Here is a 13,523-nt window from a genome sequence, read left to right on the forward strand (position 1 = left end):
AACACCTGGGTGGTGGTGGTGGTGGTGGTGGTGGTGGGGTTCCCATAAAATAATCACATGGAAGCCAAGTCCCAGTGAGAGATGTGTCTTCGACCTACTCTGACAACATTATTAGATTTTTCCACAATTATTTCTCTGTGGCTTTCTAAAAAATAATGTGTACGTGTGTGTGTACACTTGATCTGTATTAATTAGCAATACTGAAATACTGCATTTTAAAACTGACTACATCCAAGAGTTCCTGCCAAATGGTTTCCAAAGTCCAGATGGCATTAAAGATATAAAAATACCTATACCGACTTCAGACTATAGTCAGAGCTGTCCCTTAATTAATACCATGACCATTTGAAAGGCCACTTCAAAATGTAAAGGATAAAGAATGAATCTGTCAAGCGTTGGGATCCTTCACTCCTATGAAGGGTCAGATGTCCTGTCCTCTCCAACTCTCACAGGGAGGTTCTTACCTAGTTCATCCGTATCACTCATAGATCATTTGTATAATAGAGTTTATGCATATACACTAATTTGATGATTCAGGGACATTGTGGCTATAAAAGCAGGAGGTGAGATATCTTCAAGAAGTTCAAGTCCTATAGTTGCTGATGGAAAGATTCCCTATGATTAAACGCTAACCCAAAGACCTGTGTCTTCCATTTTCTAAGGTAAACATTTGAGGGAAAGCAGCTTAATACAGACCCCATGAGTCACATGACCTTTCTGAATGGGAAAAGTCTCCAGACTTTACCATGAGAGGCTCTAAGCTCTCCAGCTAGCTTGGAGCAGGCACTACTCCTTCCTTCCACTAGCAAATTTGTTGAATGTTCTCTGGAACAAGCATGTCAGATCCTGGGGATATGAGGATGCAAGAGACAGCACCTACCACCCTGTACCACACCACACCACACCACCCCATACCACACCACACACCACACTGCCCCATACCACACCATACACCACACCACACCAGACCACACCACCTCATACCATACCACACCACACCACCCCACACCACACCATACCACACCAAACCACACCACCTCATACCATACCATACCATACCACACCACACCACACACCATACTATACCATACCACACCATACCACATCACACCACATCACCCCATACCACACCACACACACCACACCACATCACACACCATACCACACCATATCACACCACATACCACATCTTATCACACCACACCATATATACCAACCATGTTACACTAGAGCAGAGGTTCCCCAGTGGTGTGTCACACAAAGGAATTACAGATGTGCAGACATACTGTTCCCAAGACACTTGTCTCCTCAACCCTTGAGTGAGTGGTCAGGAAGTGCCTGGGGCAGCTAAAGTCCTTGAGATGGCCAAGCAGCTTTGACCATTTCTTTGAGGTGCTGTTAGATAATTCCATTTCCTAGGTGAGCTATGATATAAAACTTCCTGAGAATCACTGGCCCAGAGCACTGCTTTTTTCAAATTACGTTTCTCTTTTCTCTTCGCCTCTGCATGTTAAACTCTTAGAACCCTCTGTGCAAAGGACATCTCACAGTGAAGCTAAGAACAGAGATAGAAAAGATGCCGTTTTCCCTCAACCTGTAATAGTTATTGAGAAGGATCCTGGGAACCTGTAAGACTCTGAAAAGCAGAGTTAGACAAACACTGATCGAACCTGCCATGATGGAGGTTGGTGCCAAGTTTTAAAGAGGCCGGTGGAGTGATTTCTAACGCACAGCACAGGAGGGTGAGGGAAGCCTTCCTGGAGTAAGTGAGCCTCGCATGGGGTCTTACACGCCTAGAAGGAATCAGCCATGTCCAGAAGAGGCATCGGCATTCCAAGCAGAGGGCACAGGAGAACCAACTTGGCAGCCACACACATAACTTGTATGGACCCATCATGAGGAGAAGCTCGAGAAGCACAAACTTGATGGCCTTTGGGCCCAACCTAACAAGTCGTCATTTTTCCGTGAGGATTATGGGGAGACACGGAAAAAGTTTAGAGAAGAAACTCCTGGTGATGCCAGTGTAGGAAAACCACCAGCTCACATTTGGCTAGTGACGAAGCGACCAGTCACTAGGGCACATTATAAGACGTAGAACACCAGAATACGCTCTTGTGGGATCATAGAACACAAGCTAATCATCTTCAAGCAGACCCAAGCCCCCCAAACCCACCTCAGGATGGTTTCGCTGGTGCAGCAGTTTTCAAAGGGGATCACGTAGCCAACTTCATGGCCGATGTTCACATCCATCTCGTCTGCCACGCGCAGGGCGAGCTGCACCGCCGTGGGCTTGTGCACCTGTGTACACACCACGCCCCCATGCTGGTAGTGGATGGAGAGGCAGTACTCGGCGCACCACTGAGGAACCTTTCAGGGGAAGAATGAGACAGGATCAGCTTCCTTGGAGAGAACCACCAAAAGACAAGGGTTCATCTTATAAATCTTTCCTCCACCAGTGATATCACCAGTGGGCTGCACTATCTCTCACTCAGTGAAACTCAGAACAGTCTGTGTTACACACAGAGTCATTCCTATTAAAAAGTTTAAGGGGGACACCTGGGTGGCTCAGTCATTAAATGTCTGCCTTCGGTCAACTCATGATTCCAGCGTCCTAGGATTGAGTCCCGCATCTGGCTCCTTGCTCAGCAGGAGCCTACTTTCCCTCTGCCTGCCTCCCCCCCATCTTGTGCTCTTTCTCTGTGAGAAACAAATAAATAAAATCTTAAAAAAAAAAAAAAGTTTAAGAGTTAGCAGGGACTGTGAAAGTTGAACTTCCTCCAGATTAAAAAAAAAATGCAGATAAAAATAAAAGCAAAATTAAAAAAATATTTTTAACCTCTGCTGTGTTTCTGAAAAGACTAATTTATTTACAGACTGTTATTTTCTTCCTGGTTACAAGAAAGCGCCATCAAAAATATGGCTTCTGGTTGCGCTGTATGTTAACTAAGTTGAATTTAAGTAAGAACCAAAACTAAATATGGCTTCTGGTATCAACTACTATGTTTTAAGCAATGTAAATATTAAATAGCCTCTCAATGAAACATAGTGACTCCAAATTAAAGCATGCACATTTAAATCCAAATGATTGTAACAAAATAACTGGATAAGCCTACTTACTTCCCTGGTAACAGAAGCTAAAACACATCGGTATTCATCATCTAAACACAATGTAAAATAGGCTCACTGAGCTAGTCAACCAATCCATCCATATTTGGAAATAGTAAATTCCAAGGCTGCTGTTGAATCATTTATATTAAAAAATCCTTTTACTGAAAATGTACTATAGAGCAATTGGCTTTGTTAAGTTTATTTGTGCAAGAATGAGGGGAGTGGAAAGTACTTGTTTCATCTGTATGCTGTAACCCTAGGTTCTGGCAGTGTCAGTGAGCCATGCTCTGTTACATGTGTCTTTAAAATAAATCATCCCAAGAGGGTTTTTAAATAGATCTAAGGTACTTAAAAGTTTTAACATGTTTAATTATTTAGAGATTTGCTACTTAGTAAACCCATCATAGAACTCTTAGATTTTAATCCTCACTGTAATTTGAAGAATAAACACAACCAGAAATCATAACTCCAAAACATTACTGCTATAGAATGCTAATCCCTAATGATTAATAGTGCAAATGTAGTTCCTTCATCTTAAGACAGGTGTCAGCCTTGTTAACAGGTTGAAAACTAATCAGCAATTAATTTATTCAGCACCCACTTTGTTCTGTGAAAGATGAAGGTTTAGGGTACTGCACCCAGGAAATGTGGAATCAGGGCACAGCAGGAAACGACAAGGCACTCCAGGGACCAAAGTCCGGACCTCCAGTAGCCTGGCTTGCTACTAGTTCGTTTTGTTGCATGCTCTTCTAACTGAGCCAGCCACGTGCCCCAACTACTCTGTTATTTGTAAATCACAAACTCTCTAAGCTTCAGTTTCTTCTCTGTAAAAGGGGTAGAGGGGATAAGTCACCCTTCAAGTCTAAGCTCCTGGGACATTTGCTCCACAAGGCTTACTGCGACCCCACAGGGCACTAGCCAGTGGCCATACACGAATCACCCTTCCTGCAGCTGCTGGTCTGTTCCTGGGGTCCGCCCACCCTGTTAGACTAGGAGCTCTGGGAGACGAGAGACCCATTTCAGTCACCAAATAATCTCAAGCAATTTTACTCAATAAATATTTGATGGATGAACAAATTCCTTATACTTTTCAAAAATATTTTGAGTATTTAATATTAGAGTATACTCTAATACTATATACTATTATATATATTGTATACATATCTAATAATATACAATATTAGAGTATACAATCCTGTATTTTTTCACATAAAATTTGCTGCCTCCCTCATTTCCTAGCAACTAATTTTTTAATTCCTGCCAAACCCTTCCTTTTTAACCTGATTCCCTTCATATCAGGATCCACTCTCTAGGTGTCTAGCTGAGACTTTAAATATCATTCTTGTGAAAACTATATCAAAACTGTTTGTTTGAGGGGCACCTGGGTGGCTCAGGAGGTTAAGCATCTGCCTTTGGCTCAGGTCATGACCCTGGACTCTTGGGATCAAGCCCCGAGTCAGGTTCCCTGCTCAGTGGGGAGTCTGCTTCTCCCTCTGCCGCCCACCCTGCTCATGCTCTCTCTCACACTCTGATTCTCAAATAAAAATAAATACATTAGGGGCGCCTGGGTGGCTCAGATGGTTAAGCGACGCCTCTTCCTTCAGCTCAGGTCATGATCTCCAGGTCCTGGGATCGAGCCCCATGTCGGGCTCCCAGCTCAGTGGGGAGTCTGCTTCTCCCCCTCCCTCTGCCTCTCCCCCTGCTTGTGCTTTCTCTCTCCATCTCTGTCTCTGCATCTCTCTCAAATGAATAAATAAAAATAAAATGAAATACAAATAAATACATTAAATTAAATTAAACGATTTGTTTGAATTTTTGTCTCCCCACTAGACTGGGGAGTCCTTACGCTGCATGTGTACGGTTCATAGTCTCCCCAAAACGGAACAGAGGACCTGACACATAACGGGGATAATAAACACTTGGGCGGACGGAAGGTCAAGGATAGCATCATAATAAAGGAAGAAAAGGGAAAAGCTTGGACTCAGAACTTAGAAGTAATAAAACCAAGGGACATTAACTGCAAAGGCAGCATGGGCAGTCCTCACTAGCAGAGTAAGATGCCTAAGAAGAAACAAAGATTCTACGATTTCTAACTAATAGTAGGGCCACGGTATCACCATCAAGAATAGAAAATTGGAAAATAAAATTAAATGAATGAAGCTAAACAGCAGAAGGTGCTTTTGTGGGGAGTGAGGCGCTAGGAGGGGAGAGAGACGACCTTTGAAAGCCTCTGGCGGTGAGGAAGGTGTCAGGCCGGTCTGTGCAGGGAGCAGGCCCAGGGGCAGCGAGCCTGAGAGCAGCTGACAAGCAGGCGGGAGGGAGGAGGCGGGCAGAGGAGTCACGGGATTTCAGAGCCGGAGGAAATCTCTGGAAGGCACGTTGGCCACACTCTCCATGAGTGCCTTGCCCAAGTCCTCCTGCCAGAGGCAGCCCAGCCCGAACCGGTCCAAACCCTCCGGCCGCGCATCCAGCGTGATGCCCGCCACGCGGCAGGTGTCCAGGCGCTTCTGAGCATCCTCATAGAAGGTGGCAACGGGTGTCTCGAGACTCAGCCGCCAACATTTCTAATCACACTTTCCAGCCTAACAGCGGTGTGGACACAACACCGTGATGAGCACCGCACCGCTTTACAGACGTAGAGCTGCTGCTGAAATCAGGGCACCCAGTTTGCCTACAGCACCGGAGAATATTCCGCACAGTCTTTGTCCTGCGATCCAGGACGGCTGGCTTTTGAAGAGTGGAATGCTACGGGATTCAAACAATTGCGGGCCACGTTCCCAAGCTACTGATTGGGATTTGGCCTGCATTTCTTTTCTTCTATCTACTCATAGAAACAAATGCTGCACGATTAGATTATTACACCGCATTTATAACAGTGTAAATATCATATAGGCCTGGCAGTGCAATAAATGTGATAATCCAGTAGTCCTCATCGGCCTTTCTTGCCCCCTTCCCCAACTGAGCAAATTACTTCACTTACGAGGCAAAAAAATTTACTTCAGAAGTGGGAAGAGCTCTTCTAAATTCTATCTGTTAACGTAACCGGGGAAAGACTGGCCACGCGCCTGCGGTGCTTAAGGGGGGATGTCTGCTGACACAGCCAATGCCGAGCGGAGCACAGGCCGCAGCGCATTCCCGCTGAGAGCCCGCTGAGTGCGGCTCTGGCTGGCCGGGACGCACCGCCCTGCGGAAACAGCTACCCACGGACGGCAGCAGTGAGCGACGCACACGCCACGAGAAAGGAAATACGAACTCATCCGTCCCGCTCAGTACACTTCCTCCGGCTTTATGCACCTCCCGAATCACTCGAAGCCAGCTCAGGCCCATTGTCAAGTGTGATACCCTAACAAACGCAAAGTATCAGCTGGAAAAAGCATGATTCAGCAACTTCTAGAAATGTGGACATTTGGTCATTTCCAGGGACCAGGATTACAGTGTCACAGGGCACGCCCGCATTCTCGGTGCCAAAGATAAACACCGTGGCCTTTTGTGTCCTGATTCTGAGTCTCCTCTGGGAGCAGCTTTTTCTTTGTCCCAATATACCTTAGCCTCTCGCCAAAGAGTTAAGCGCCTTTTTGAGAATTCGTTCTGCCCTCCACAGTTTCTCGTAGAAGATGGTCCCCTGCCCCTGGCATCCAGAACGTATTATAAGTTGGTACTACAAGAACCTGGAGAGCTTAAATACCTACAACTTTTTCTAATTCGTTTGGCTTTACTCTTCCCAGAGAGATACACTGAATTCTAAGCCATTTTGTGCCTGAAACAACACTTCAGAACTTAGTAATAGGGCACCTGGGTGGCTCAGTAGGTTAAGCATCTGCGTTAGGTTTAGGTCATGATCCCGGGGTCCTGGGATAGAGCCCTGCATTAGGCTCCCTGCTCAGTAGGGAGGCTGCTTCTTCCTCTCCTGCTCCCTCTGCTTGTGCTCTGTGTTAAAAAAATAAATAAATAAAATCTTAAAACAAAACAAAACTTAGCGAAAGTTGTACAATCTGGTGACCAAAATAGGAAACAGCTTATTATTTTTTATTTTTCATTGATTCTCAGTAGAATTTACTCCCAGGCCACAAGTTTTTGTTTCTTCAGTTTCCTCAGGGATAGCTTTTTCTTCTGTGCAACCTCCTCTTCTGGTTTAGGGACAGTCCAGTCGTCTTTGGGCAGGATCACTCAGTGTGGCAGGGGGAGCTCATCTGTGGGTTGACACGACCATGAGCCCTGCATCTCAGGGGGGCTCTGTTTGCCTGAATGCGCTCAACAACCAGAGAACTGACATTTCAACCCTTATGTTCAGCATGACTCTGCATTTTTAAGCACATGCGGTAAAAAATTCAACACTCTTCTGGGGCCCTGACCCTGTGCACAGCCTCACTGTCTGGCCTGGGCACACCGACCAACTCCCACCTCTGCAAGGACCACCGCTCCTACAAAGTGACGTCCTTCAGATACCTGGTGGCTTATCAGATCTGCATACCCTTGACGGCCTGGGCAGCTTCATGTGTGTTCTTCAAGTGAAAGCAAAGATTTGAACCTCTTGATTTGCACGATTTCGTAGGGTTTTCTGGGTCAAGCGGACAGTGAACCATTTTCAGAGGTCACCTCAGGCTGCTTAGGGAAGAGCAGAAACTGCTCTTTTGACACAGGAGAAAAATAAACCTACTTACATATTTATCTGGGAGTGTAGGCAACAGACGACCCTGAATTTGTACGTTTGGTCTAGAAACTCTCCCTCCTAGAAATCACAACTGCAAATATTTTCATTTGGAACTCACCTTACAATTCCTTCAAACTCTTTCGACCCATTTTTTTTCTTTTTTTTAAAAAATGATTTATTTATTTGAGAGAGTGAACGAGTGAGCATGAGTGGGGGGCCAGGCAGAAGGAGGGGGGAGAAGCGGCTCTTCGCTGAGCAGCGAGTCTGACGGGAGCTCGGTCCCAAGACCCTGAGGTCATGACCTGGGCCAAAGGCAGACACTTAACTGACTGAGCCACCCAGGCGCCCCTCCCTCAACCCATTTTTTAAATGCCATTTCCTGGACTGTGTGTAGTGCCAAGTGTGTTGAAGCCTGCAGCACGCTACTCTGCTGTCCCGAAGCCCAGCTCGGCTGCCTCCGGGGTGTGCAAGGCAATCAGTGTGAGAGTGCCCAGCGAGGCCGTGCGGGCCCGGCTCTTATCTGCTGCCGGACAGCGGATCACCAGGACGCCGGCCCACCTGCGGCACGAGAGGCGGTAAGAGGAGTCCTCTGAGGAACCAGAATCTGATCTATATCAAGGCTTCATCAACTTTAATTAGGGGCTAGAGTTCTACACGTTGTACGAATTCAAAGTGAAGCAAAGGTGCTCCATTCTCCGGGCAACAGGCCCAGAGGCCGGGGGCTGGGCCTGAGAGCGCGGGGGCCCGGGGCTCTCGGGGGGGCCCGATCCGGGAGAGCAGCCGTGGTGGCGGGGTCCGTGTGCGGGCCCTCGGCTGCCCCTGGGGCCAGAGGACAGCCACGTGAGTTACATCCGTGTAGAACTCCCCGTCCGTGCACCGCCACCACCGACGGTCTCAGCGCACTGAGTGGACAGGTGCACAAGCGAAGCGAGACAAAGTCATCCGTGAGACACGAGGCTACGCCTGTTGGCACGTCCGAGTCCCAAAGTCCCCCAGCCCTCGTTTTCCATCACTCTTCTGTCCGTGCCAGCCTGGTTCCTCTTCTGCTTTCTAGAACCACGGGGGCTGCAGCCCCTGCCGCGGCTCTGGACTCTCACTCTTATTCCAGTGCCAGAATCATGGAATCTAAAGGTTGAAAGGAACTTTCAAGTCCCAATTCACCCAAAGGTCTGACTCCCCACAAAAACACCCTGCAAAGTGCCTGTGCCTGAGCACGCTCCTGAGGCCACCCCAGGTGAAGTCCTAGGTCAGGCTACATTACGGAGGAGTGGGGCCCCTTCTGAATTTCATGCCCCACGGCCCTGGCTATCTTAATTTGTATGTATTGACACGAAGTGAATAAGGTAGAATCTAGCAGCAGGAAACATGGTCGGCACTTTACTCAGTTAACAGGGTGCAGATGTTCTAAACCGCACAGCTTCTTACTTTAGGTGCGATCTCAAGTGCAGTGCACTTAGCCACCTCCCTAACCCACTTGTCTCCTGGAAAATTTCCAGACAAAAGCTAGAGAAGGAGAAGCAAATAAAACAGACAGCTCTAAAAATATTTCATTCTCTTTCAGGCTTTTTTTTTTTTTTTTTAATAAAGCTGCCCCCCAAAAAGGCCATAGGAAAAGCCTCTATAAATATATGAAAGGTTGTCCTATTTTCCCCAGGGCAGGCACAAAATGCCAGCTGGACCCAAGAGAGATTAAATTTTTAGGATCCTAAGAAACGTCTGTGGTCCTCTTTAGAAGGCTTGGGTCTAAAGATGAACTTTTGTTTGAAAGGCTTGAACTCTGAGGAACAAGACAGTCCTGGAAGCTCTGTAAAAAATAACCAGGTTGTTTCCAGAATTGAGAAAACAACTAACACTCCCAATATTTAAATCAGTTTAGAACTGGCCCATTTTCCCATCATTTGAGGACTATTTTGATGTCTGCCACCCTGTTGATACACACTGACTTCCCAACTAACAGAAAACAAGCATTATTTGTGAAAATGGTTGAGAAGTCAAAGATGACAGGAGAAAGCACTGCCAGTTATAAAATATTATAAATGTATGATAATTCTTGCCCTAAAAGATCACAAGTTCTAAAAGAAAACTCAGGGAACACGTTATTTTTTTTTTTTAACCAAAAGCGTGGGTTAGCAATTCTGAAACTACATGATGAGCATGTATTCTAAGACTGAACAAGTCAAGCCACTGCGAATAATGAGTGGCAGGTTTCCCCCAGTTAGAGAAGGGAGTTACACATGGAAATCGGGCACAAAGAATGAACCCTGTGGTGTGGAACTGGAACCAGAGGCATCAGCATGAATTCATGGTTTTTAAGACACAGACAGAAAAATAAAAACAAACAAACAAACAAACAAACAAAAAATATATATATATACAGAGAGAAAAAGAGAGAGAGAGAGAGAAATACGTAAGAGAGAGAAACAGAAGGAGCCAGAGACAGAGAAGCAGAGTGGGAGGCGGCTGGTGGGGGTAGCCGCACCCCTCCCCCCAATATTTACTTCCCTGCTATGTTAGCTGACAAGGCCTGGAAGCAATGACAAGCCAATGGCAATGCCACTTCGTGTCCCCATTTTGGTTTCTAAGTACAATTCTCCACTAAAAGGAACCAGGGCTCCTTGAGAAAAATGGCTATTTCTAAGACTGGAACAGAGACACAGGTAGAGCCTCTAAGGTCTTACGGGGAAAGAGCAAAGACGAGCTCAGGAACCACGGGACACGTCAGAGGGACACGGAATCATCCTGAACGGGTGCCCACAGGCCACATCAGGGACAATTTGAGCAACAAAACAAATGGGCTTAGTAATGGATTATAATCCATAGAATAAAGAAAGAATGCATGAGCCCACATTGAAATAAACGAACAGGTAAATAACAAAGAGGAAGTTTGGTTTTTCAGAAGAATTCCAAATATTAAATGTAAAAGGAACGTCAGAATTAGGAAAATCACCAGTTTGGTTACCCCCAGCGTAATCATGTCAAAGAATGATCTAAGGATGCTAAAACTAGTAGGCAAACGCATGTTGAGAAGCACACTTTACAGTCTCCAAGTACCTCCCCGTATCTTTTTGTATGTTTTTAAAAGTGAAACACTGATTTTTATTTTTATTCCATTGTTTAAAACCTCTTGAAAAGATTCAACAGGAGACTTCTACAAAAGTGCTCATCATGGGGCACCCGGGCAGCTCTGTTGGTTAAGCATCGAGTCTTAATTTCAGCTCGGTTCTTGATCTCAGGGTTGTGAGCTCGAGCCTAGCTTTGGGCTCAAGGCTGAGCCTGGAGCCCACTTAAAAAAAAGAAACGACAACCCAAAATGCTCATCACAGCACTGTTGGAATAGCCAAACCCTGGAAGCAACCCAAAGGCCCATCCCCAAGCGAACGGATATATAAACTATATTCACACAATGGGATGCCATAAAAAGGAAAAACAAAGGAAGCCCAGCTGCAAAGCATCAGGCTTATCCATGGTTTCCAGACCACCACCATCAGCATCACCCGTGGGTCTGTAACCCTGGCGAGCCCTCCTCTCCACACCTATTGGATTAAAAACTGAGGCAGGTAGTTGGGGGGCAGCAAGTGGGTTTTGGAAGGCCCCCAGGTGAGCCCCAAGTTAGAGTGTCACTATTATGTCTGACTGTCAGTAACACCTGTGCAAGACAAGCTGTTCTCAGAAGAACACAATATGTTCATTTAATAGTGAAAAACTGGCTAACTAAAATAACAGCATTTTTAACCAAAACACACGGTAAAGCTATAAAGAAAAGCAAGAAATGATTAATACAAGTTACTCTGTGGAGGAAAGAGGGTAGAGTATGGGGAAGGGACACACAGACAGCCTCTGAGAAAAACAGTGTCTTATTTCTTCAAGAAGGCAGCGGGTATGAGAACCTTACCAAGTTATCAAATATAATTAACATCAGGGCAGAAATCTTACTAGGCCTCCTGACAGGTGGCACGGAGGAGGACACCACAGCACCTGCGCGGTCTTCCTGCCACAAATGCGTTAACTGGAATCTAATCCTAAGGAAACGTCAGACAGGGTCAAACCGAGGGATGTCGTACAAACACCTAGCAGTACTCTTCCGAAGTGTCAAGGTCATGAAGGACGAGAAAAAAACAGCAGCTGTTTCAGATGAGAGGTGAGGAAAGAGAAGTGGCAATTACACACAATGTAATTTGGATTGGGTTCTAGACCAGAAAAATACTTGTATTATAAAGGACATTAGTAGGAAAAGTGATCAAATTGAATGTCTGTACATTAGGTAATCAGGAAATGTCAATTCTACATTCCTGACTTTGATAATTACAGTGTGGCTGTGCCCTGTTTTTAGTAAATATTTGAAGTATTTGGAGGCAAAGGGCATTGTATCATTAACTTTTAAAGGGTTCACGATAAACACTGTGCACGTCTGTATGTCTTTGTGTGGAAAGAGAGAACAATAAAGCACATGCAAAATATTAACGTTTAAGAAAGTTGGTTGGGGGGCGCCTGGGGGGCTCAGTGGGTTAAGCCGCTGCCTTCACTCAGGTCATGATCTCAGGGTCCTGGGATCGAGTCCCACATCCGGCTCTCTGCTCAGCGGGGAGCCTGCTTCCCTCTCTCTCTCTCTCTCTCTGCCTGCCTCTCTACCTACTTGTGATCTCTCTCTGTCAAATAAATAAATAAAATAAAATAAAATAAAATAAAGTTGCTTGGAAAACATATGGAAAATCTTTGTCCTACTTTTGCAACTTTTCCTAAGTCTAAATTATTGCAAAGTAACAATTTCAAATAATGTTTTAACTTGCTGTTTGTCCACAGAAAGGAAGGAATGCTATACCCATTCAGTTTTCAACAGTAGCTTCTTGCTGAGAAACCAAAAGCATTAGTTGTAACAGTAACTCACTGCAACAATTACAATTCATAGCAAACACTCCACATGGGCAGCTCTAAGTTAAAGAAAAACCAACTATTGTCCATCTCTCCTCTCTTCAAGCTAGAACAAGTAAGCCTCAGAGGTAACAAACAACCTGAAAAGTGGCAATGCAGAATAGAAAGTATTCTTGTACTGGCAGCTCAGGAAGTTGTGTGACGTTAGATAAATTATCAAATCCCTCTGGGACAGTTTCATCATCTGAGAAATGAAGACGTTCTGTCAGAGTATCTTTATGATCTATTCTAATTCTTACATCCCAAGAATTCATACATGAATTTTGTAATCAAAATACTGCTTGCGTTGGAATTTAAAAGCAAAATATAGATACTACTAAAATCAAATCTAGAAGTTCAGGTGTCAGAACAGCCTGGACCATATGTTTTCATTAACTATCGACCGTCATTCTATCCTCCATACTGGACCCCAAAGTGTAGGACCTTGGGCCAGGATGATATTTGCCCACTCACTTATTTCTTACAGTCTGGAAAATCAAACTTTTCTGTGCTGTTGAATTTCTGTAATTTACCCAGCTTCGCCAAGAAGCACGCATGACCAAACACCTCCACTGTCAGACTGCTGGGCACATAAACATGACTAGTCCCCAAATCTGTGGCAGGCAAATAACACCTATCGCATCTTTTCAAATGGAATATGAGCCATGAAATAATTTGAATGCATTTTTATCTACTAGTCTAGAAAAAATGCACTGGTACACTAAACACGATATCCACACGGGTGTAATTAACTGTCATCAGCGGCTAATAAATAAAACCAGGTAATTTAACTGTTGTGCTTGAATTGTTAACACTCTCTTTTGTTTTTTTGGTTTAGATAAGATTATTAAAACGG

The 13,523-nt window shown here is 45.1% G+C and overlaps 1 protein-coding gene and 1 pseudogene across 3 annotated transcripts in view; both read right to left on the bottom strand.

The window, feature by feature from the left end:
- DHX32 (DEAH-box helicase 32 (putative)) overlaps positions 1–13,523 on the bottom strand; it is a 56,619-nt gene that overhangs the window by 22,980 nt on the left and 20,116 nt on the right. For both annotated transcript variants that reach the window (XM_082721246.1, XM_082721245.1), the window contains exon 3: positions 2,174–2,367. In XM_082721246.1, the coding sequence (XP_082577372.1) occupies positions 2,174–2,367 (194 nt within the window). The remainder of the gene's footprint in view (positions 1–2,173; positions 2,368–13,523) is intronic.
- LOC309859952 (large ribosomal subunit protein uL22 pseudogene) lies at positions 7,162–7,691 on the bottom strand (annotated as a pseudogene). Its single transcript has one exon. The product of its transcript is annotated as a large ribosomal subunit protein uL22 pseudogene (transcript).

This window comes from Mustela nivalis, assembly GCF_964662115.1.
Source record: "Mustela nivalis genome assembly, chromosome: 2".
NCBI classification, from domain to species: domain Eukaryota; kingdom Metazoa; phylum Chordata; class Mammalia; order Carnivora; family Mustelidae; genus Mustela; species Mustela nivalis.